The sequence below is a fragment of the Henckelia pumila genome, chromosome 2, assembly GCF_033568475.1.
Source record: "Henckelia pumila isolate YLH828 chromosome 2, ASM3356847v2, whole genome shotgun sequence".
Taxonomy (NCBI): domain Eukaryota; kingdom Viridiplantae; phylum Streptophyta; class Magnoliopsida; order Lamiales; family Gesneriaceae; genus Henckelia; species Henckelia pumila.
Window position 1 is genome coordinate 103,684,842 of NC_133121.1, and position 26,302 is coordinate 103,711,143.

At 39.8% G+C, this 26,302-nt stretch overlaps 2 protein-coding genes and 2 non-coding genes across 4 annotated transcripts; 1 reads left to right on the forward strand and 3 right to left on the reverse strand.

Moving 5' to 3' along the window:
• The first annotated feature begins 14,246 nt into the window (after positions 1-14,246).
• LOC140882770 (protein VAPYRIN-LIKE-like) lies at positions 14,247-17,901 on the forward strand. Its single transcript, XM_073288960.1, has 2 exons — positions 14,247-15,470; positions 16,684-17,901. Exons 1-2 carry the CDS (start codon positions 14,499-14,501, stop codon positions 17,128-17,130), a joined length of 1,419 nt encoding a protein of 472 aa, XP_073145061.1. The 5' UTR covers positions 14,247-14,498; the 3' UTR covers positions 17,131-17,901.
• Positions 17,902-22,232: 4,331 nt separating this feature from the next.
• TRNAS-CGA (transfer RNA serine (anticodon CGA)) lies at positions 22,233-22,314 on the reverse strand. The gene has a single exon. It is a non-coding gene; the product is annotated as a tRNA-Ser (tRNA).
• A 69-nt stretch (positions 22,315-22,383) lies between these two features.
• Positions 22,384-22,456, reverse strand: TRNAK-CUU (transfer RNA lysine (anticodon CUU)). Its single transcript has one exon. It is a non-coding gene; the product is annotated as a tRNA-Lys (tRNA).
• Positions 22,457-23,061: 605 nt separating this feature from the next.
• Positions 23,062-25,698, reverse strand: LOC140881184 (ferritin-2, chloroplastic). Its single transcript, XM_073286295.1, has 8 exons — positions 25,323-25,698; positions 25,155-25,238; positions 24,979-25,039; positions 24,796-24,883; positions 23,768-23,829; positions 23,586-23,651; positions 23,430-23,493; positions 23,062-23,304 (listed from the first exon to the last, which is right to left on the reverse strand). The coding sequence occupies exons 1-8, from the start codon at positions 25,613-25,615 to the stop codon at positions 23,252-23,254; spliced, it is 771 nt and encodes a 256-aa protein (XP_073142396.1). The 5' UTR covers positions 25,616-25,698; the 3' UTR covers positions 23,062-23,251.
• Positions 25,699-26,302: the final 604 nt, after the last annotated feature.

Below are 26,302 nucleotides of genomic sequence, written 5' to 3' on the forward strand. Positions count from 1 at the left end.
GCCCAAAGACTGGCCCAATATCTTTCATGGGCCCTAAAGCCCATAAAAATTAGTGAGCTCACTTAATTAAATTAATTAAGCCCAAATAATTAAGTTCAACCCAAAATAATTAAATGGAGCCCAATTAAATTTTGAGATTTAATTAGGCCCATTAAACCCTTAATTAAACTAAAAACTTAAAAATAAAAATACCCGAGTCCAACTAACTTAACCCGGACCCGAACCCAACTAACTTAACCCATGACCCGCTGACTTGACCCGGACCACCAAACCCGACCCGGACCCAACTGAAAACCCTAGCCCGAACCCAAACTGCCCCTCCCTTGTTCCTCTCGGCCCGCCGCGAGCAGCAGCCCTTCTAGGGCTGCTGCCGCCCTGCTCCGGCCACCCCTGGCCGGAGCCCCGCCGCCCAGACGTAGCCCACGTCTGGGCGGTTTGAACCTAACCCCTGACCCCGGCCCATGCACCCCACAGGACCGAACTCGATCCCCTTCCCACAGAACCCTAATCTGCGACTCCTCTTGGCCGATCTGCAGCAGTTGGTTCCCTGGGCTCGTTTGGCTCGAGCCATTTGAGCCATTCGAGTCCAGACACACCTAGGACACCCTAAGGTCCCTGGCCAGCAGCTAGAACGCACCCATGGCATCAAAACGTGAACATGAATCATGAAAACATCAAAGAACCGTGCGTCTTCAACCTAGATCAAATTTTTTTTTGAAAAACTTTGAAATTTCGATGCCTACACATTGCACACACTTTAATATCTGATATGTACGAAAATAGGGAAGAAAAATCATGTCTTGCACCGTAGTTTGAAGAGAAAGGAGTGCGTAGAACGATTTCGGGACGACGGGGCGATGACAACCGACTTGGAAGCTTCAAAATCGAGCTATGGAGGCTGAAGAACTCGAAGAACACGATGGAGATGGGGGTGAGAACTGATGGAGGCGGCTAAGTGATCGGTTGAAGGGTTTAGGTAGGTTAGGTTTAGGTTTTTAATTTAATTAAAATAGGTTTTAGGATAATTAAAATAATTAAAAGTTTTAAATATAAAAATATAAAATTTTAAAACTCCAAATAAAATTTAAAATCTGATAAATTAAATTAAAAATATAAAAATCCCGAAATTACAATTTAAGGGAATTTTAAAAATAATTAAAAGTCATTAAAATGACTAAATTTGAATAAAAATGGACTCCTAAAATTATATAAAATTAAATACTAAAAATATTGAGGAAATAAAACTCAAAATAATATTTTTGGGCTCTAAAAAGACTCATAAAATAATTTGGATAGAAAGTTGTCATCTCGTCCGTCCACGGTCCCGTCTACGCGATCCAAAGACAATTAAATACTAAAAATCATAAAAATCACTAATTATGGGTTAAATGCTTAAAAAATAAATTAAATCATGCACAAATAATTCACATAATTATTTAACCCATAAATCTAAAATTTAAATAATTAAATTCCCTAATTATGCATGCAGATTTACGTATTTAAAAATATCGGGTGTTACAATTCTCCCCCCCTTAAATTGAATTTCGTCCTCGAAATTAAAGTACTTACCCGAACAACTCCGGGTAGCGAGTCCTCATGTCTGCCTCGGTCTCCCAAGTAGCTTTCTCCTCTGAGTGATTCAGCCACTGGACTCTGACCATCGGTATGACCCGCGTCCTAAGCCTCTGCTCCTCCCTAGCCAAGATCCGCACTGGCCTCTCCTCATACACTAGATCTGGTGGCAACTGCAAGGGCTCAAAATCCAACACATGCGACGGGTTAGAGACATATCTCCGAAGCATGGATATATGGAAAACGTTGTGCACTGCCGCTAGCCCTGGTGGTAGAGCTAAACGGTAGGCCAACGTGCCAACTCTCTCCAAGATCTCGAATGGCCCTATATACCTCGGATTAAGCTTGCCTCTCTGGCCAAAACGCACTACTCCCTTCATAGGTGACACCTTCAAGAATACGTGATCACCTACAGCGAACTCCAAATCTCGTCGTCTGGTATCTGCATAACTTTTCTGATGACTCTGAGCAGTCCTCATCCGATCTCGAATCTGAGTCACAATGTCAGCTGTCTGCTGCACAATCTCAAGACCAAGTAAAATCCTCTCACCAACCTCATCCCAATGCACAGGAGATCTGCATCTCCTCCCATACAATGCTGCATAAGGAGCCATACCTATAGACGACTGAAAACTGTTGTTATAGGTAAACTCCACTAATGGCAGTCTAGTCTCCCAAGAGCCCTGAAAATCAATGACACAAGCTCTCAGAAGATCCTCGAGAACCTGGATCACTCTCTCAGACTGACCATCTGTCTGGGGATGGAATGTTGTGCTGAACAAAAGTCTAGTCCCCAATGCTGTGTGCAGACTCTTCCAAAACGCAGATGTGAATCTCGGATCTCTGTCTGACACAATCGACACTGGTATGCCATGCAGTCTAACAATCTCCTTGATGTAAAGCTCAGCATATTGTGTCAATGAGTAGGTAGTCCTCACCGGCAAGAAATGAGCTGACTTGGTGAGTCTATCCACAATCACCCAAATCGCTGTGCAACCTCTGGCACTCCTCGGTAAGTCAACCACAAAGTCCATCGTAATATTATCTCATTTCCATTCCGGAATAGGAAGAGGTCTAAGAAGTCCTGCTGGACGGTGATGCTCTGCCTTGACTTGCTGACAAGTCAAGCACTCTGACACCACTCTCCCGATGTCACTCTTCATCCCGGGCCACCAATACAATAGCTGCAAATCTTTGTACATCTTCGTACTTCCGGGGTGAATGGAGTACGGAGATGTGTGAGCCTCTGCTAAAATCTCAGCTCTCAACTGATCGACGTTTGGTACCCACATCCTACCACGGTACTGAACGATACCATCCACTACTGTATACAAGAGGTTACCCCTAGCCTCATCTCTCTGTCTCCATCGCTGCAACTCCTCATCAGTAGACTTTCCATCCCTGATCCGATCTCGCAGAACTGGCTGCACCGTCAACACTGACAAGCTCGGTGCATGACCACTCGAGTACAACTCCAAATCAAACCTCTGAATCTCACTCTACAGTGGTAACTGCACTGTCAAACACGATACCACTGTCGACTTCCGACTCAAAGCATCGGCCACTACATTAGCCTTACGTGGATGGTAGCTAATGTCGCAGTCGTAATCCTTCACTAACTCCAACCATCTCCGTTGCCTCATGTTCAACTCCTTCTGAGTGAAGAAGTACTTGAGGCTCTTGTGGTCAGTGAAAATCTTGCACTTCTCGCCATACAGATAGTGCCTCCAGATTTTCAAAGCGAAGACCACTGCTGCTAACTCCAAATCATGTGTCGGGTAGTTCTGCTCGTGAATCTTCAACTGCCTCGACGCATAAGCAATAACCTTACCACACTGCATAAGTACTGCGCCCAAACCTAGCTTAGACGCGTCGGTGTACACCACTAACTCCTCGTGTGGTACTGTCATCGCTAAAACAGGTACAGTAGTGAGTGCTTCCTTCAGCTGATCGAAGCTCCTCTGACAGTCTGAACTCCAAATAAACTTCGTGTTCTTCTTGGTTAAGGAAGTCAAGGGTACTGCAATAGAGGAAAAACCCTTGATGAACTTCCTATAATATCCTGCCAAACCCAAGAAACTGCGAATCTCCGAAGCATTCCTCGGAATACCCCATTTCTGCACTGCCTCAACCTTCGACTGATCCACTGCAATCCCATCTCTCGAAATAACGTGACCAAGAAATGCCACTTGCTCGAGCCAAAACTCGCACTTTCTGAACTTGGCATACAACCGATGCTCCCTCAAGGTCTGCAAGGCTGTCTGTAGATGCTGTCTATGCTCCTCAATGCTCCTAGAGTAGATCAAGATATCATCAATGAAGACTATGATGAACTGATCTAGATATGGCTGAAAAACTCGGTTCATGAGATCCATGAAAACCGCTGGAGCATTGGTCATCCCAAATGGCATCACTAGGAACTCGTAATGCCCATATCGTGTCCGGAAAGCAGTCTTGGACACATCTGCCTCTCTAACTCGTAGCTGATGGTAACCAGATCGCAGATCGATCTTGGAGAACACTGAAGCTCCCTGCAACTGGTCAAATAAATCTTCTATCCTCGGCAGTGGATACTTATTCTTCACTGTGACCCTGTTGAGCTCTCGGTAATCGATGCACAATCTCATACTGCCATCCTTCTTCTTCACAAATAACACCGGAGCTCCCCATGGAGAAAAGCTAGGACGAACAAAGCCTTTCTCTAATAGCTCCTGAATCTGCTCCTTCAACTCTTTCACCTCGGTAGGATCAAGTCTGTACGGTGCCTTAGAGATAGGCACGGTGTCTGGCACCAAGTCGATGCTGAACTCTACATCTCTCACTGGTGGAATTCCTGCAACATCCTTCGAAAAGACATCTGGAAAGTCACGAACCACCTCTATCTCTGATAATGATCTGCTAGATGGTTCTGAGGTCGTGACAATACTCGCTAGAAACCCCTGGCAACCCCGTCTCAACAACTTTCTCGCCTGAATAAGAGATATCACCCGAGGAAAATCACTGCTCTGAGATGCATGGAAAGTAAACGGGTCGCCCCCTGACGGTTTCACTGACACTGACCTCCGACGAAAATCAATCGAAGCTCCATTGACTGTCAACCAGTCCATACCCAAAATCAAATCAAAACCACTCAATGGCAAAACCACCACATCTGCTCGAATGGAGTATCCCTGCAGCTCCAACTCCAGTCCTCGAATAACCTTCGAGGTAGAAATAATCTGCCCTGACGGCATAGTAACATCATACCCACTGTCAATAATCTCAGGTGTGATGCCTACCCGCCTGATAAACTCCAGGGAGATAAACGAATGCGTAGCCCCTGAATCTAGCAACGCAAACGTGGAGTTGCCTCCAACTAGAATTCTCCCTGCACGCAGAAAATTCCCAACAATTTCATACCACTACCAAACTTTTTCCAATGAGTCACTACTAACCCTTAATTCTAATCACAAGTAAAACATGCTTCTTATTCTAACATGCAGATAGATAACCCAAAGAACAACAATTCCATAAAGAAAACGAAATTCTTAACCAAAGGAAAATTATAAAATACTAGGGATAAGATATACCGGTGATCAAGGAGGTGTCTGGGTCTGCCTCCTCTGCCTGCATGACGAACACTCTACCAGCAGTGTTCTTCTTCCTTGGGCAGTTAGCTATCTGATGCCCTGGCTCTCTGCAGTGGTAACAAACTCCTGCTCCCAACAGACAAGGTCCCGAATGCATCTTCTGACACTTCGGGCAAGTAGGAAAACCTATAGCATTAGGGGCCCCGCCCCTCTGCTGCTGTGGCCTCTGCAGCTGCGGCCTCTGCTGCGGATTCGGGCCCTTAGCCGGCCCAGTAAACTGCTTCTTCGTAGGAGGCTGCGAAGATGGTCGCTGATACCCCGACTGAAACTGTCTCTTCCCCTGCTGCTCTCGCTGCATCTCTCTCCTACCCTCCTCTGACCTCAGTGCTCTACTAACTGCCGCCTCATATGTAGCGACGTCCATCATACGTACGTCGTGCTTAATATCCGCTCTCAGTCCCTCCACAAACTGTCTCATCTTCTCCGGTGGAATGTCTGCAATCAGAGGCACAAAATGACAGCCCCGCTCGAACTGGCTCACATACTCCACAACAGACCTATCCCCCTGCCGGAGACTCATAAACTCCCGGATCATGCGACTCCTCACATCCTCCGTGAAATACTTGGCGTAGAAGACACGCCTGAATTCCGCCCAAGTCAGTGTAGGGAGGTGTACTCCCCTGGCAGCACCCTCCCACCAAAGAGTTGCGTCTCCCCTCAACATATACGTCGCACAGTTCACCCTGTCCGCATATGTGATCCCCATATAAGCAAAGATGGACTCCAAAGAACGAATCCACCCCTCAGCCACCAATGGATCGGTGGTACCAAGGAACTCCTTCGGCCCCTTCTTTTGGAACCGCTCAGATACGTCCTCCTCATGGGACATTCTGGGACGTGAAGCCTGCTGCTCTAACAGAGCCGTAACTCCTGCCATCAAGGTAGCATTGGCCTGCTCCACTGCTGCAAGTGGGTTCTGCGGAGGTGGAGGTGGAGGTGGAGATGGAGATCCCCCACGTCTGTTCATCGGTCTGGGAGGCATTCTGCACCACCACATATTTCTTTACGTAAATCGCCATGCATAACTAAGTGGTTTAAAAGTAATGCTAACTTAAATCCTTAAAAAAAATAAATCATACTATAAACACTTAAAACTTACAGACCGGTAGCGTGGATTTCTGAGCTCGCATAGCAGTAATGACCCCTCCAAGAACCGTGCTCTGATACCAACTGAAACGACCCTAACTCTATAATTAATAAATAAATATGCGGAAATTATTTTTTTTTTATTACTTACTAAATAAAAATATGTACATATATACCCATACATATATGCACAGAATAAAAAAATTTAAAAATAAATAAATAAATAACTCAAATAAAATGCATTCTTTAATAAAATAAATATCTGAGTCAAATATTGAATTAAGATACTGCATAAATAAAATGATTAAAGTTTGCATGCACTGAAAATATTTAAATAAAATATTCCAAACCACAACCACTGAAAAATAATTAAAATGTATAACATGCTGAAGTATTCAAAACATGCAATGTGACTCAGACATCTATCACGGTCACGAGGATCACTGCCAGTCTGCTCATACGTCCTCGCCTCCGGTGGGTACTACATCCTCTACGTACTCACCTGCACCATACCAGTGTAGTGAGCCTAGAAGCCCAACATGCTAACATAACAAGGATTTAAAATAATTTATATCACTTTAATACTAATACATAACATATACATGAATGTGCATGCTTAAAATAACATTACGACATAACATAACTTAAATTAACTTAAATATCATAATCATACATAAACATTGCTGAGCAAATTATTTTCTAACATCGCATGGTTGTATCCATAGTGTAACCTTAAATCATACATCAAATACTGATCAGCGTGGAAACCAACGTACGTGGCGGTGACGAATCACCTCTTAAATTGGCAGTAAACTGCCCTTCAATAGTTCACATATGGGGACGAATCCCCCTCAAATTGTCACACTACTTCAACTTCCAACATAAAATTATTTTCTTTTGCTCAACCTTAAACATTAAGTCATGCATAAAAATTTATTTCATGAATGCATGTACTTAAATAAAATGTGTGTCCTTCATATATATTTAATTTAATTTCATACTAACATATACATATTAAAATAACTTCAATGCATAAAAATAATTAAATATATAATCAGGACACATGCAATTTTTCATGGATTGTACTGGACTGCTGGCCCTAAACTCTCAAGCCCATTTACTTAAATCTGGCCCATTAACACTGAGACTGGCCCATTAACATACTTAAGCCCAATAAAATTATTCTAAGCCCAATTAAATAATTCAAACCCATTAACAACCAATTCTGGCCCAATGGGCCCAAAACCCAAAGACTGGCCCAATAACTTTCATGGGCCCTAAAACCCATAAAAATTAGTGGGCTCACTTAATTAAATTAATTAAGCCCAAATAATTAAGTTCAACCCAAAATAATTAAATGGAGCCCAATTAAATTTTAAGATTTAATTAGGCCCATCAAACCCTTAATTAAACTAAAAACTTAAAAATAAAAATACCCGAGTCCAACTAACTTAACCCGGACCCGGACCCAAATAAATTAACCCATGACCCGCTGACTTGACCAGGACCACCAAACCCGACCCGGACCCAACTGAAAACCCTAGCCCAAACCCAAACTGCCCCTCCCTTGTTCCTCTCGGCCCGCCGCGAGCAGCAGCCCTTCTAGGGCTGCTGCCGCCCTGCTCCGGCCACCCCTGGCCGGAGCCCCGCCGCCCAGACGTAGCCCACGTCTGGGCGGTTCGAACCTAACCCCTGACCCCGGCCCATGCACCCCACAGGACCGAACCCGATCCCCTTCCCACAGAACCCTAATCTGCGACTCCTCTTGGCCGATCTGCAGCAGTTTGTTCCCTGGGTTCGTTTGGATCGAGCCATTTGAGCCATTCGAGTCCAGACACAACTAGGACACCCTAAGGACCCTGGCCAGCAGCTAGAACGCACCCATGGCATCAAAATGTGAACATGAATCATGAAAACATCAAAGAACCGTGCGTCTTCAACCTAGATCAAATTTTTTTCTGAAAAAATTTGAAATTTCGATGCCTACACATTGCACACACTTTAATATCTGATAGGTACGAAAATAGGGAAGAAAAATCATGCCTTGCACCGTAGTTTGAAGAGAAAGGAGTGCGTAGAATGATTCCGGGACGACGGGGCGATGACAACCGACTTGGAAGCTTCAAAATCGAGCTATGGAGGCTGAAGAACTCGAAGAACACGATGGAGATGGGGATGAGAACTGATGGAGGCGGCTAAGTGATCGGTTGAAGGGTTTAGGTAGGTTAGGTTTAGGTTTTTAATTTAATTAAAATAGGTTTTAGGATAATTAAAATAATTAAAAGTTTTAAATATAAAAATATAAAATTTTAAAACTCCAAATAAAAGTTAAAATCTGATAACTTAAATTAAAAATATAAAAATCCCGAAATTACAATTTAAGGGAATTTTAAAAATAATTAAAAGTCATTAAAATGGCTAAATTTGGATAAAAATGGACTCCTAAAATTATATAAAATTAAATACTAAAAATATTGAGGAAATAAAACTCAAAATAATATTTTTGGGCTCTAAAAAGACTCATAAAATAATTTGGATAGAAAGTTGTCATCTCGTCCGTCCACGGTCCCGTCTACGCGATCCAAAGACAATTAAATACTAAAAATCATAAAAATCACTAATTATGGGTTAAATGCTTAAAAAAATAAATTAAATCATGCACAAATAATTCACATAATTATTTAACCCATAAATCTAAAATTTAAATAATTAAATTCCCTAATTATGCATGCAGATTTACGTATTTAAAAATACCGGGTGTTACATTTGCAAACAAGAGGGATTGGTCTTATCTGAAAAGAAAGCAGTCATAGCAACAAGGAAAATTGAATTCCTTGGTATTGAGATTGATGAATCCGGAATAATTCTACAAACCCATATTGTGGAAAAGGTAAAGAATTTTCCAGATAAACTCAAAGACGTGAAACAACTCCAGAGTTTTCTTGGAGTAGTTAATTTTGCAGGGATGTTCATTAACAACCTAGCAATGTACAGAAAGGTGTTCAGTCCTTTGTTAAAAAAGGATGCTAAGTTTATATGGACCGATGACCATACTAAAGGGGTAAACCAATTAGAGGAAATATGTAAGAATCTCCCAAAAATGGCTATACCCGTAGATGAAGATGATCTGGTGTTTTTCACGGATTCCAGTGACGAATGGTGGGCAGCAGTCCTTACCAAGATCACCCCAGATGGAGAAATACCATGCAGATACTGTAGCGGTCTTTTTTCAGAATCAGAGGCCATCAGATGGCATATCAACGAGAAGGAATTTTATGCAGTTAAAAGAGCTTTCGAAAAATGGCCATTATTTTTACTTGCTAAAAAATTCACACTCAAGGTTGATAACACCCAGGTAAAAGCTTTCCTAAGAAATAAGATTGAATCTAAACCTGAGAAAGCTAGGTTATTAAGATGGCAAGCATTATGTCAAAATTATATTTTTGATATTGTTATTATTAAATCTCATGAAAATATTCTTGCAGATTTCTTAACAAGAGATGGAAGGCAGTGACTTGGATTCCATCATGAAAATGCAGAGGCATCTCAAGGAACACCTTGGGTTGCTTCAAACCGAGTTCAATAAGTTAGCCATTAATGCTGAAATGGCCGGCAGATTACAACAAGCTGATCGGATCAAAGTATCTAATCGAATTACAGGATGTATGCAGGCTCAAACACAACTTTGGGCTGCTATTCAAGGGGCAATTGTGAAGGCTATAGAGAAACCATTGCTTTCTCATAAACAAGATATGCTAAAACCACTCGTTTTACAAAAAAACAAGAAATACAACCACCGGTTGTGAAACAAGATGTTGAGGGATCTAAAACTCAAGAAACAAGTGTGAATCTATCATCAGCCTTTGATGATTTGGATGAAGCAACAATTGATGAGGATAACTCATCAAGTCAATCCTCCGCCTCTGGGGTAAAAGAGGAAGAGATCAATCTTAGGCCCAACACAGACAAGGGCAAATCTAAGATCGATACTAACCCAGCTATTATTTTTCCATTTCAGGTTTATCAACAGAGGTGGGAGAAATTAAGTACAAGAAGTGAAATTAACCCTAACACTTGCAGGGTTGATGTAGCAGAGATATATCCAAGGGTTTGGCTAAAAAACAATGTCAATCCTAAGGATGTAAAGTTCTGGTATGAATTTGGGGCTTTGGCCTCAGTTTATACAACGTCACCAAGATTTCCGGAGATATCACAGTTACCAAAATGGATTCAGGAAGTAGTTCAAGAAACATGGGCAAATAACGACCATTTGTCCAGAGGAGATGTGCTTGAATTATATTTCTTTAGTACAGCTCCAGAACCAACCGGAAAAAGATCACACTAGCCATTTCATTTCATCAAACTGAGGAGACCTGAAATGAATAATCAAAAATTCATCAAGGATCCCCTATCTGAAGAAATACCATTAGTGTCCACTTTTGGAGAAGATGTAATTTCAACTAGAAGGGCATGAGGTATTTGGGTTTGTCTCACCGAGATGGACAAGGTCAAGTTTTCGTTCAAATTTTATCAAAATTCTGTGAACGGATCATTCCTGTTAAACACAATGACAGGAAAAACTACGGCTTTTGCGGAACAACTCTTCGAAAAGAAGAGAAACTTTTTGTGGAACAACAAGCTGCCGGGGAGTAAAGAGACTCGCCGAAAATTTTGTAACATGGCTCATATCGGAGATGGTCAGAAAACATCTGCCCAGAGTGTCCAAACCAGAAGGAGCCAGAATTCAGAAAAAACTTCAGACCCCGAACGGATCGAAAAAAATTTTCCGAGACAAGCAAAGGTGGACAGGGACCACCAAAGATGCGTTTTTTCAGGGGACCACTGCAAAAGCAGAAGATGCCCCGACAACAATAAAAAAGGCATGTGAGGAAGATAGAGCCAAAAGAAAAAGGACAGCATGTGACTCCTCCACCAAAAGATGCCATCAATAATGGCATAACAGGACAAGGTGGATAACGGGTGACTCATCCACTAGCTAAAGATGCCATTAATAATGGCATAAAAGGACAAGACAAAATAGCTGTAAGATTCCCTGAAGTTTCTCGGTGAAACGAGTGGAACCTCAACTATAAATACAAGCATTCAAGAAAGCTGAAGACATCGAGCATTCCCTTCAGTTTTCTTACAAATAAATTGTTGTAATATTTCTCTTTCTATTGTAATAAGTTTTCTGTTTATGTATTTCAAGAACAAAGCTACTATGAGTAGCTAAACAAGTTGTCTTCTCCTCTTCAAAGGAGTTGATTTATGTAATAATATTATGTCTGAATAATTTTTCTAAAGTCTCTTGTTCTTTCATGCTCATATTTTATAATTAAATTCATATACCATACGCCTTAAGGTAGAAAACGAATTAAGGTTGTGCTGGGTGTCGTTGAAGGAGCTTGTGCAGAAACCATATGTTGCGACTGTGTGGTTGGAGTGTGAGGAGCACTTCGTAAAACTCGGCAGGTATGACCCGATGACACTATGGTCAAAGAGGTATTTGAATTTAATTCATCTTACGAAAGCATGTTGGACCCTAATCCAGAGTATATCGGCTGGAAACCTTGCGTAACCGATAGTTCTGCTTGGCCTGAACGGGTTCGATAGGTAAAACAATGCCACGTACAAATGATTAAATGCTAAACACTTTGTTAAGACAAATTTGGGGACCACTTGGGAGTTGAAACAAAGAAATTTGAGTGTAGGGAGTTAAGAGAAAGAAATGTTTGGGTTTGGGAATTTTAAAATAATTTGCCCTATATATTTTGTCTAATTATATTTATATTTACATAAAATCGTAAATGAGTAAGCAAACATGTGTGTCATAAGGGAATGTAACCGAATTGAATCGAATTATAATGTTTAAGTTTGATTCGTTTATTATATATTGGAGCTCCAGTTTTTATTTAAAGAATATAATCATGATTCACGAATCACGATCTTATTCGAGTTTTATTGACCCTCAATGAACTTAATAAATACAAATTATAAATTTAAATATTTATTGTATTTATTAAAAATAAATTATATATTTATAAAACTTATTTAAAATTTTAATTTTATTCTAATATATAAATTTAACGGAATTTTTTAATATTTTTTATTAGTAAATATGTAAAATCTATAAATCAAATATCAAAACTATTGTTTTGTTTTCCAAGAGCTACTAAATGACCTATTCACGGACCAACGAATCACATATTGCAAAGTTTGATACTAGTTCTTTTATCTTAACGAATCTCGTTTAACGAACTCAAATGAAATTTTATCAAATCAAGCTCTCAATAACTCATCGGTTTGGTTCATTTATATGATTATATCTGATAAAATATGTAAGAGTAGATTTTGTTATAGAGATGACAATTGGCCGGGTTAGCACGGGGTCGGGTTCAAATCCGATCAAACGGGTATCGAGGCGGGACGTGTCTAGATCAACGGGTCTGGGGCGGGTTCCGGGTTTGGGTGGACCCGCGCCGCATATATATATATATATATATATATATATATATATATATATATATATATATATATATAATAATAATAATAATAATAATAATAATAATAATAATAATAATAATAATAATAATAATATACTATATATTAATATATATCATAGTATTATATATATATACATTATTATACTATTTATATAATTTCATATAAATAAATAAAAATATATATGCATGTATATATATTTATATATTATAAATAATAATTTATTTAATTTTTTTTAATAAATTAAATATTAATGGGTTCAGATCCAAACCCGGGTTGGATCCGCCGGGTTTTGAGGCGGGGTGGAGCGAGGTGGGGAGGGTCCAAAAAAGGGCGAGTTCGAGTCCAGATCCTATTTTTTCTTGGCGGAACAGGTCTCAAGTTTGGCAAAACCCGTCCCGTTGCTATCCCTATTTTGTTGTCTTTCGTCTTAATGCTTGCACATCAGCCGAAATGAAAAGACCACAAAAAATACGTATGTTAATATTTTCACGTCCCTTTTAGATTTGAAAAAAAAAAAAAAGAAAAAAAAAAGGAAACATTAATTTTTTTTACAATTACCAATTATTATTAAAATTAAATGAATCGATTATTTACGTATCAATTCTTACTCTAGGCCCGTTTCTTAAAATTAAGATTGGGCTCTAAATATGTATATATAAAGCCCATTATTGCAGTCCATAAAATTAAATAAGGGCTGATATAATTTGCCTAAATTTGGGACAATTTTTTTTCTCCCCAATAATAAATAAATTTCAACTAAAAATATAGTAATCACCCGACAGGCGACACCTTTTAAAAAAAAAAAAAAAAAAGTCATCCGACACCACCAGTCCACCTTCTCGAAACCGTTAATGACAATGAGGTACTATTTTAGGCAATTACCCTAATTATATAACCAATGTCATATCGTATCACATAAGTAACTATTTGAAACCAACCTTTAAAAATAAATGATTATCGATTTTTTGTTAATAATTTTTATGAAGAAAAAAAAAAATCTAAAATCATTTATTTTTAAAGGTTGTAAACACTACCTGAATTTATTATTTTTTTCGATTTTTAAAACTATATTAAAAATATGAATACATTATAAAGTTAATAATTTGATCTCGAGCCATGTCCGAGTTGCTGAAGTCGTTACCAACACATTTTCGAACGAATCTATTTTATAAAACTTATCATTGTGATTTATTTGATTAACAAAATTTGCAGTCAATGTATTAGTTCAAGGTTTTATTTGATGCAAATCGAAAAAAAAAAATTAACGATAACTTCTTACACCGTAAATAATAATTTGACATAACAATATTATCCAAATGTTGGTATTAAAAATATCGATACATAATATAATTTTACATATCATTTATGAAACTTTGAAATTTTATTTATTATCTCAAATCTTGCAATATTATTAGCTAATTGTCTAATTCTAAAGCAATGCATAGTATTCAGCATTTCATTGAATTTGAAGTAAGCTTGGTAATTCTGTCATATACAGAAAAAGAAAATGGTGGAACCAAAACGAATCAAATATTGTCTTCTTCTTCTTCGTTCGTATCATTCCCCCACAATATCACATGCCGCCACCCTATCACGTCATTTTCACTGTTTCATCGTCTTCTTCTTGCAAGAAACTCAATCCGAATCCAATGATTCGCAAGAATTCAACTCTCTCACTTCATCTATCCTCCCCACCTTTTCGCGCGAATGGAAAAATTGGTTGAACTTTCGGATTCAGAGATACATATAGACTTCGTGTTAGACTGCAAATGCCGCACCTACGTTCACCTCAAATCTCTGGTTTCGGCTGCAACTTTAGCTTTCAAGGTCCAAACATCTTCCCCCCACAAGTTTCTTGTGAACCCGCCAAGTGGGCTTGTTGCCCCGTTGTCCGCCGCCACTTTCCAGATCGTACTGAAGCCGCAATCCCACCTGCCTCCGACGTTCCCACGTTCCCCTTCTGATAGATTCCTCCTCAAGACCGCCGTTGCCCCTGATTTGAATGTCGACCCTTCGGAGTCCACTCAGTCTGAGCTTGTGAACCGCTGGTTCAACTCGGCGCCACACCGTCCCACGTACGACGTGAAGCTCAAGGTTTATTTCGTGGGTCCTTTTCTCCTGACGCACGCGGTTGGTGCGGGAGATTTTGAAGCCGTAAAGGGCATAATCAAGCGACAGAGGTCGGTCGTTTCGGAGTTTTCCCATTCGGAAGCCGAGTCCTTGTACCGAGTCGCGAGCCAGCTGGGCGATCACAGCATGATTGATTTGCTACTGGATGCGGGGTTAAAAGTCGATGCGAGGAAAGGGTTGGACGACGACGTAACGTGCGTGTCATCGAAGGGGTGGAGTGAGTTACACGTGGCGGCCGCGTTTGATCGGACGGAGGAGGTTGAGAGATTCGCGAAGGAGCGGGCGGCGGTTGATTGCAGAGACAAGGAAGGGAGAACGCCGCTGCATTTGGCGGCGAGTAAAGGACAGCTGAGCAGTGCGAAGGTGCTGGTGAGTGCAGGTGCTAACGTGGACGCTAGGAGCAAGGACGGCCGGACGGCTTTGTACAGGGCGGCGGCGAATGGGGACCGTCGAATGGTGGAGGTGCTGTTCGAAGCGGGGGCGGACCCTACCATCGGGGATGTTGATAATTTCCGGTCGGCCATTGATATTGCACGAGATAAGGGCCATGTAAGTAATATTTTCCATCTTTCATATTTTTTTCTTTGAAGGAATATTATCGCCTTTAGTTTTTGCCCATCTGCAAATTGAAAAATAAATCAGTACATATACATCTATGCTTCAGAACATTGTGTTGAACAGAAAGAAATTATGCCACAAAAAGTCATAGAAAAGAGTGATTTATTACTATTAGGAAAGAGGGGATGACTATTCTTTTGCTCACGACTACTTTCATCCATTTTGAGCCATAGCTGCTCATTTTTGTTGATGTATAATGGCAATTTTGGAGAAGATAGTTTTCTGTAGCTTGGCTCAAAATATTTGCAGCTGATGTATACCAGTAGAAAATAGAGAATAGTATGAAAGAGTCCATTATGAAGGTTCCAAAAGAACCATCTAAAGTTATGCTTGTTACTCTACAGCGTGCCATCCATCTTGTGCAGCCAAGAAGCAAAGCACTTAAGGAGAATAGGAGATTTTTTGGTTTATTCGGATGAATATCAGTTTTTTATACAGACATGTGACATTCTCCCTTGTCCATAATGTAGTTCCTTCCCTTTGGCTTAAACAATTGAGTACCAAGATTGAGGAAACAAACTTGAGAGATATAACCACTCCAAGTAATCACAGGGGGTTTCTTATTGAAGAAGCTGATTCTTTTAACCACACCAAGTGAGTATGTTGGTCATTTAAGCCGGAAAAGCGGATAATAATTATTTCTGTTTGCCTTTTTGTTTGCATGAGATTAAATTAAATACTGGCTGCAGCAGTTAAGGCCTTGTGGACCAATCTTGAATACTTTTAGCAGCAGAACATTTCCTTTATTGTCTTTGTTAGTGTTGTGATATGTTTAGTTACTTATTATAGTAGTTTAATGGTGTTTTTCTGTTTTTAGGACTGTTCACATGACCAAATGCTGTGTACATGTGAATAAACTTTCTTTTAATAGTGTCTATTGTCGGTCCTCTATGAAGTAACTTTTTGTTGATTTCCAGTCATCTATTGTTTCCATTGAACAATTTCCTATCGATGTGAGATGGAATTGTCAAATATCAACATCTAGAAACATTGTAGACTGAGATCTCGATAGCCATTTTACTATGTTTGAGTGAAAAATCTGATTTGTGGAACAAACTTTTTTTTGACTCGAGTACCATTCAACCGAATTTCCAATACTAGCATAGGGAACCTCAATCTGAGCATATTTTTGGATTATTTGTAGATAGAAGTAGCCAAAATCCTTGAACGGGGTGAAGCAGTGCTCCATGCTGCTAGACGTGGTGAACTTGAACTACTAGAATCTCTGCTAGATAAGGGAGCAACTACAAACTTCTGTGATCAATACGGATTAACTTCACTCCATGTTGCGTCTCTCAAAGGACACAAAGATGCAGTCATGATGCTAATTGAATTCGGGGCTGACTTAGAATGTCAAGATGCCGAAGGCCATACACCGCTTCATTTAGCCGTCGAAGGAGGTAGTACAGAGACAGTCGAGGTTCTTATCAATCGAGGAGCCAGCTTGAATGTCAAGAGCAAGACTGGAGCAACCCCTTTATATATTTCGAAGTTGATGGAGTACGAGGACGTTACACAGCTTTTGCTTGATAAAGGAGCTGCTGCATCTTTTGTTGCATCAACGCCATCTTCTTCATCATCTCGGAAGTAGCAACCATTAATTTTGCTTATTTTCTCGTGTATTTGTACTTTGTTATCTGTGAAGCATAGATTTGAATTGTTGAGGCTTGTGTAATTTTATTAACACACATGTAGGTATAGAAGAAAAAAAAACATTTGTATTATAAATTTTGTAATTAAATTATAAAATAAGATGGGTAAAATAAAAAAGTAAATCAAAGTTTGGAAAATTAGAAAGAAAAAAAAATAAAGACATTATTGTTGGTCCCAGGTGCGGCATCACGAGATAGAAACTATGGAAATTAAATAATAAAATAGACACCAAGATTTACGTGGAAAACCCCCAAAAATTATTAGGGTAAAAACCACGGGCAAGACCAAAAGATTCTACTATAATATTTGGAGAATTACAACCTCTTTCTGTGTTTCCAAAAAGACACTCACTCTTTTATACAGGAGAAAACCTATCTCACAAATATATATAGAAACACACTCAAAAGTATTTGAATGCTTTAGATGAGAAATGAACTCGATGTTGGGATGCTATGAACTGATGCCAAATGCATCTATTTATAGTTGCATATTTCCGTCTGAATGCGAGAGTACAATTCAATTATGAATTGTATTTGGCACAGCACAGCTTGTCACGTGGCATGACTATATGCTTGAAACATTGCACACGGTCCACTTGTCCACTTGTATTTATTATTATTTTTTTTCTTTTGCCGACATTTCTCCCACTTGGAGATTTGATTGAGAATCAAACACGTCTCCACACGTCCTTTCAATCTTGCCATTTCCTGCTGCTTACGTTTCTGCTAGGCCACTTGAGGATCTACACCATTCAAACTTCTCCGTATTCACTGGTTTGGTCAGAAAATCAGCTATGTTATCCTTTGTATGGATCTTCAGCATGTCCACACTTCCTTCCTCTACTACTTTCCGAACAAAGTGAAATTGAACTCCAATGTGTTTAGTCCTGGAATGAAAGGCTGGATTCCTTGCAATGTGCAAGGCACTCTGACTGTCACAAAACAGAGGAATCTTTTCTTGTTTGTGCCCAAGCTCCTCCAATAACCTTTTAATCCATATTGCCTCTTTGCAAGCTTGAGTAGCTGACATGTATTCTGCCTCCGTTGTAGATAATGTCACAACTGTTTGCAGTTTTGAAACCCAGCTGACTGCACCTCCTGCAACTGTAAACACATAACCAGTAGTAGATTTTCTCTTATCTGGATCACCTGCGTAGTCTGAATCCACATAGCCCCTGAGTGTAAAATCTGATCCTCCAAAACATAATGCAGCTTCTGAGGTACCCTTAATGTATCTAAGGATCCTCTTAACCGTGCTCCAATGCTTTTGTCCAGGATTTTCCATATATCAACTGACTGCTCCCACTGCTTGTGCAATGTCTGGTCTTGTACAAATCATGGCGAACATTAAACTCCCCACTGCTGATGCATACGGTACTCGAGAAATCTCCATCTTCTCTGCTTCACTGCTAGGACACATCTCAGAAGATAACTTGAAGTTAATAGAAAGAGGGGTTGAAACTGGCTTACTATCTTGCATGTTGAAGCGTTGCAAGATTTTCTTCAAATAATTTTTCTGGGAAAGCCAAATCTTCATGTTGCTTCTGTCTCGGTGAACTTGCATCCCTAGAATCTTATTTGCTGGTCCCAAGTCCTTCATATCAAATTCCCTAGCCAACTTTGCCTTCAATTCTTGGACCCGATCTTTGTTGGGGCCTGCTACCAACATGTCATCCACGTACAACAATAAAATGATATAATCATTATCACCAGACCTCTTGAAATACGTACAAGGGTCTGCACTGAGTCTGTTGTACCCAAGGCTCATGATATAGGAATCAAATCTCTTGTACCAACACCTCGGTGCCTGTTTGAGACCGTACAGAGATTTGTTCAACCTGCAAACCAAGTTTTCTTTGCCCTTTTCTGCAAAACCTTCTGGCTGGAGCATATAGATTTCTTCTTCAAGATCGCCATGAAGAAATGCCGTTTTCACATCTAACTGTTCTATATGTAGGTTAAACACCGCACACAATGCCAATACTACCCTGAGTGTTGAAAGTTGAACCACAGGAGAAAATATCTCATTGAAGTCAATACCTTCTTTCTGAGCATACCCTTTGACAACCAATCTCGCACGATACCGCTCCACTTGGTTATTGCCATCACGCTTGATCTTATAGACCCATCTGTTACCTATAGCTTTCCTCCCTCGTGGTAGTGTAACAAGATCCCAAGTTTTGTTTCTGTCCTGCTTCCAATTCTTCCTGCATCGCTGTCATCCACAGGGATACATCCGAGCTTTGAGTAGCCTCATGAAAACTCGACGGCTCACCATCCTCTGTTAATAGACAATATGCAATGTTGCTTTTAGTGACATAATCTGAAAGCCAACCTGGTGGTCTTCTCTCTCGAGTTGACTGCCTTACTTTGGAAACCTCTGACTCAACTGGTTCTTGTTCCTCGTGCTCTGGTACTGCTTCACAAGAAACTTGATCTTTGTCTGTCTTATTTTCCACCTGAATGATAGTAGTTTCTGAATTCAGTGTGCCTTTGTCTCCCTTCACTTTATCTTCTTCAAAGATAACATCTCTGCTGATGATAAGCTTGTGGACAGTAGGATCCCACAAGCGAAACCCCTTTACTCCATCAGCATAGCCCAAGAAGATACACTTTCTGGATTTGGAATCCAACTTCGATCTTTCTTGCTCATTGTACAAAACGTACACCGGACTTCCAAATGTGTGTAACCGAGAATAATCAGCTGGCTTGTCAGTCCACACCTCCATCGGAGTCTTCAAATCAATCGCCACTGAAGGAGAACGATTGATGATGTAAGAAGCGGTTTTGACTGCTTCTGCCCAAAATGACTTTGGTAGACCCGCAGTACTCAACATGGCCCTTGTTCTGTCTAACAAACTTCTGTTCATCCGCTCCGCCACTCCATTCTGTTGAGGCGTGTAAGCCGTCGTGAACTGTCTTTTGATGCCCTCATGCTGACAGAATGTATCAAATTCATCACTGGTATATTCTCCTCCATTGTCAGTCCTCAAACACTTGATTTTCTTATCAGAATCAAGTTCTACCCGCGCTTTGAAAACTTTGAAGACTTCGAAAACATCTGACTTCTTCTTGATTGGATACATCCAACATCTCCTAGAGAAATCATCAATAAACGAGACAAAGTATCTCGCTCCTCCTAGGGATACCATTGGTGCTTGCCAAACATCAGAATGAATCAGCTCCAATATTCCTTTGCTCTTGGCAGTAGATGTGCCAAACTTCAATCTGTGTTGTTTACTGGTAACACAATGCTCACAAAAGGGTAGAGTCACTTTTGTAAGCCCTGGCAACAGCTTCCGTTCAGAAAGAATCTTCATTCCTCGTTCTGACATATGTCCAAGCTTTCTATGCCACAACACTGTTGATTCTTCCCCCGAACCAATTGATGCAACAGCTAATTCCGCCTCTTTGTGTGTTTCCCCCAACAATACATACAGATTTGCAGCAACCTTTTCCGCCTTCATAACCACAAGCGCGCCTTTCACAATCTTCATGATCCCTTTTTCGATACGGGTTTTGCACCCAATATCATCCAATTTCCCCAAAGACAAAAGATTTTTTGTCAGACCCTTCACATGTCGTACCTCCTGTATGGTGCGAATAGTACCATCAAACATTTTGATTTTTATGGTACCGACCCCAGCGATTTCCAAGGCATGATCATTTCCCATGAATACAGATCCTCCTGAGACTGGTTCATACTGGTCGAACCATTCTCTCCTTGACGTCATATGCCATGTCGCTCCTGAATCCATAATCCATGCATCACAAAATTTGTGTCTGTCTTTGGCAACCGTTGCTGCTTCGCTGAATAATATTTCACCACCGCCTGAAGTACTGGCCACATTTCCTTGAGATCCCTTATCGATGCTCTTCGTACACTCTCTCTTGAAGTGCCCTTTACCGTCACATTTAAAGCAGTAAATATTCTTCTTCTTACTTCTTGACTTGGATCTACCATATCTGTGGCTCCCACTGGAGTCACGCTCCGTCAATCTTCCTCTCGTTATCGATAAAGCCTCTGCTTGCTTCGACGTTGCCAACCTATCTTCCTTGTTCCTTCGACGACTCTCTTCTCCAAGAACCGCAGTTAAGACGTCGTCAAAATTTAAATTATCCGAAAAAACATTGTTGGTAACATTGATGATGAGCTGATCGTATGAATCTGGTAGACTTTGAAGTAGAAGCTCCGCACGTTCTTTTTCCTCTATTTTATGCCCCATAGACGTGAGCCGGGAAAATAGAGTATTCAGTGTATTGATATGGTCGGTCATCGATGAGGATTCCGCCATCCGAAGAGTATAAAGCTTTCTCTTTAGGAAAATTTTGTTGTGTAGTGACTTGACCTCGTACAATTTTGTCAGAGTATCCCAAATAACTTTTGCGCTTTTTATTTCAGAGATACTTGACAAAACTTCATCCGCTATAGCCAAGTGCAAATTGGCAACAGCATTGTGATTCATCTCGTTCCACTTTTGATTGTCCTGACATCCGTCGGTCTATCTCCAATAGCTGTCAAGCAACGCTCTTTTGTTAGAATTGCTTCACCTTCAATTTCCACAGCAAAAAATTGCTCCCATTGAATTTTTCTATCTCGTATTTTGCCGTCATCTTGACTACAAGAATCCTGCCTTATAAAGTCTTCAAAAAATCTTTTCTGATGTGGAAGATCAGTCAAAGCTGCAACCACAGAGCATACTCAGAATTTTAAGAAATTTTATGCCAAGGCTCTGATACCACTTGTTGGTCCCAGGTGCGGCATCACGAGATAGAAACTATGGAAATTAAATAATAAAATAGACACCAAGATTTACGTGGAAAACCCCCAAAAATTATTAGGATAAAAACCACGGGCAAGACCAAAAGATTCTACTATAATATTTGGAGAATTACAACTTCTCTCTGTGTTTCCAAAAAGACACTGTCCACTTGTCCACTCGTATTTATTATTATTTTTTTTTCTTTTGCCGACAATTATTCGTATGTTAATATAATTTATTTTAATTAATTAAAATTCAGTATGAAAATAGAGTAAAAGCGTCGACAGCAGGATTCGAACCTGCGCAGGCAGAGCCCAACAGATTTCGAGTCTGTCTCCTTAACCACTCGGACATATCGACGTTATTGTGCGACAAGTGTAATATTTTATATATATTTATATTTAAAATATTGGATTAAAAAAAACTAATCGCCCACCGTGGGGCTCGAACCCACGACCACAAGGTTAAGAGCCTTGCGCTCTACCAACTGAGCTAGACGGGCTTGTTGGCTGTCATTACCCTAATATTCAATTTAACCTATCTATAATTTATTAAGGCATTATAAAAAAATAAGTTAAAAAATGGCTTTTGAACTTTTGTCCTCACGAAAATTCCAATTACTTTAGATCAATCCCAATCACTAGGCACCACCTTGATTTTGCACTTAGCATATTGTTTTCGTACCAAGTCGCTAAATGACGTTTATTTATTGATAGTCTCTGTACCAATTCCTTTTCACGACATAAAAGCATTATCACAATATTAACATAAATTTCTCTGGTAAACGACTATTGTTTTGAAATCGCGCAACCAAAAAGTATACCCAGAAACATTAAACTTTTTTTTAACAGTCGCCGAGTCACCGGAAGAATAAGAGGAAGGCGACTGTTTCATTCGATGGCACCGATGCCCTCTCACATTGTAACGATTACCAGCCAAGGTAGTGTACCGAATCGTGCCCAAATTTCATGTAAAAACCTTTTATACTAAAAGAAAGCCCCTCCTCCTTCGCACGTTCAGATACCAGCTGTGGGAATATTATCCCAATAAAACAGTAATTTGGGAGTGCTCAAGAATTAGGCACCGAATGAGACGAAAATATCAAAGTACAGGTACCAAAAACAGAGAAACGTTTGATCAACTATTAGAAAAAGGGTCGAGCGAAATTTGATGATACTGAAACTACCTCCTCCACAATCACCTACAACTAAGTCTCTCACACAACTGCTGTCTAACGCCAACACAAACTATACCAACTAGTAGCAAACTAGAATATACTGGTGCAACAAGCTCCCTCTTAAGCAACAGCTTCCTCTTCCTGAAGCAGCATCTGGTCAAAGTGCCACACTCCTGATGTCCAAATCCAAAAAATATGCAAGGTGTTAAAAATTTAATAGTATTGACTCTCATCTAAAATATGGGGAAGAAGCTAGGTGTTGCGAAAAGGTTAAGTAGATTTATTTTTATGCTTGTACCGTGTCCTTTGCCCACTCGTCTCAGCTGTGCTACGTATTCTGATATCTTCTTGATAGATTCCACCTGAAAAGGAAATTTCACAAGATGAGTTTTGTACCAACACCACTATGTGTGAACCAAGAAAACTTCATGTGTGATCAATGGTAATAGGGAACCTGCTCAGCCAAGAACTCGCTCTCAATGAAGTCGGTCAACTGCACATCATGGTTATGGGTGGCCACCTGTTACATTCCAATCATTAAAGACATCCCTATCAGTCTTGTTTAACTTAAAAACAATATTAATGATAAATATCGTGCTAATGTTCGGGTAAACTGTAAGCCTAAAACAGACTTACAGCATGCAAATTCAGAAGCTTCTCATTTGTCAACTTCTCCAAAGACAAAGCAAGCTCCATTGCTGTAAAGTAAATTAAATGAACATTTGTATCATGATATCAAGAATAAGGGTCAGGAAGGTGCAATGAATATGTGAAGGTTACGATGAAGCACATCAGGCACTAACCACGTGCTATGGATGACCAAAAGCAGAATCGGTGTACATAGAAAGAAGTGGAGTGGTGATGGCCGAGTCTAGGAATAGCATGGATGTGGGATGAAAAAACTAGTTGGAGGCAATTAATTATCGCCCTAAGGAGGAGGAGGTGGGGTTGTGAAAAACTGTTGTTTACTATCAGAACAACAAATCAATCAAACCACTACCTTACTTTATTTATTTATGTTATGAACAAATTGAGAGGCGTTGCATAGTGTCCAAAAACAAGGTTTTAACTATATGAGCAAATTGAGAGGAGTTGCATAGCGTCCAAAAACAAGGTTTTAAATGTGCGATAGCAAAATTTCAGACCCACAAAGCATGAAGAATCGTATCACTTTCAAATATAGGGAGAGGAGAATATGTCAACTACGATCCACATCATGGCCCACAGTTGATAATTCTGGTAGCATCAAGACTTGTGCAAGGTCTACGGAATATGAACTCGCCGTATCTTCATTACTACACATCGTAGAGCAATACATACTCATCACAGATATTGTTGATCACATGAAATCTCCGATTGGACCCCAAAAAAAATCCTTTGGATACCTCCAAAAAACGGGTTGCAAATGAATACTCATTGTATTTATAATTATTGCTAACCGCAATAAAATGTATGCTCTGGACAAAATATGGTCCCCATTCTTGAGGCCTTGAGGCCAACATTGAATAGACATAGAGATAGAAAACCAATTACCATCTGTGTTGATGACAGATTCACACATAGCAACCACTCACAATAAACACAACCATACCTTCCAAAGAAAATATCACCATATTGTATTCTACATTTATTAGACCAACACAAATGAGAAAAGATGCATTTACCATATAACGCATCTCCTTTCTCAGCATGATCAAACTCTGACAATGGCATCAAGATCGATTGCAGCTTCACTTTACCACCTCGCTTGTTCTAAATTTGATCGACAAATTTATAGAAAATATAATTCGATTAAAAATAAACTATAAAAGCGAGGGGAAAAACATGAAGGGCAAATAATCAAACACCTGGTATTGCATAAACTTTTCCGCGTGTTCTCTTTCTTCTTCGCTAGACTCCTTGAAAAATCTTTACAAAAACAAACAAACTGGTGTCAATAATATTAACATAACTTACAAAGTTGTCAGGGAGATTCAACATTAAAAAAAATAAAAAAAATCAAGAATTAATTTCCGGGGCTCACTTCGCCAGACCCTTCAAAGCAACGTTATCTCGATCGAAGTAGGCATACAAAGCATGGTACACGTACGAAACATTGTACTCCACACTGTAATCATTACGAAAAAGCCCATTAAAAAAATCCATTTCAAAACAAAAAATAAAAAATAAACAAAGGAAAACAGTCCCATACTTGATTTGCTCGTTGACAGCTGCCTCAGACTCATCAGCGTACTTCTGTCGAGCAAGAGAAGCTTGAGGAACATTAGGCACGAGCATGAGCTCCTTCTTCACCTCTTCAAAAGGCTCAAAAACGACACCCGTTAAGGGCTTGTTATTCGCCTGCTTCGATGCGCACACAACGCATCCGTTTGCATTCCTCCGGTTCGAAACGGCGAAGGAAGAAGCCGATGAGAAGAGGGCGCCCACGTTCTCTCCGTTGGAATTCAACAAACCAAAAGCAGGCTGAGAAACGTTCAGAATCATCTTTCCCTTTCCTTGATTGTATGAAGAAATTGGGGGAGAAATTTTGGGGGAAAGGAAAATGAGTCCTTCTAGTCTGTTGGGGAATGGATGGGGATGTGTGTGTATATGGGAATCGCAGGGAGTGGAATGGACGGTCGGATGTGAGAAACGTGGAGGGACAGGATTGAGTCGCTGAAAGGGCGCGTGGCTGACTCGTGGAATGCTGTGGAATCCCCTGATAAAATCTGGACAGGATTGCTGACGTGAAAAAGATGGGTAACTTTTAAAATTCATTATTCGTTTTTTTTTTTTGAAAAAAAATGAAATATATATTATTTTTTATATATCAGATTGGAGTAGAGGGATGTCTCATGTATGTTCTAAAATTACTGAATTATTTTCTTTCTTTTGTTCTTCAATTAATGCTCCGATGCGTCTATTTATTCATTAATTGTCCGAAAACGACCATTCTCCGAGATAGGTTTAAGGTTAGAAGTTTAAAAATATTGATTTATTAATGAAATGTTTATTATCATGGTGCCAAATTATTGATGTGAAATATTTTTATTGTATTGTGTGAGTCATTATTTTGTAATAATAATAATTCTAAATTACAATCGATTGGCCTAAACTTTGGATGCGACTAGTCGAAGTGACACATATCTAAACCAACTTGTAGGCTGTAGCCCATGATCCATTTTCTCCATC

Bases quoted from the DNA above. Each gene is read 5' to 3' on its own strand.
- LOC140881184 (XM_073286295.1), bottom strand. From the start codon at position 25,615: ATGATTCTGAACGTTTCTCAGCCTGCTTTTGGTTTGTTGAATTCCAAC. The intron at 23,830-24,795 runs GTAAATGCATCT...TTTACTTTACAG, and splicing joins GAAAGGAGATGCGTTATATG to CAATGGAGCTTGCTTTGTCT. The intron at 23,494-23,585 runs GTTCCCTATTAC...TTTCCTTTTCAG, and splicing joins GCGAGTTCTTGGCTGAGCAG to GTGGAATCTATCAAGAAGAT.
- LOC140882770 (XM_073288960.1), top strand. From the start codon at position 14,499: ATGGAAAAATTGGTTGAACTTTCGGATTCAGAGATACATATAGACTTC. The intron at 15,471-16,683 runs GTAAGTAATATT...GATTATTTGTAG, and splicing joins TTGCACGAGATAAGGGCCAT to ATAGAAGTAGCCAAAATCCT.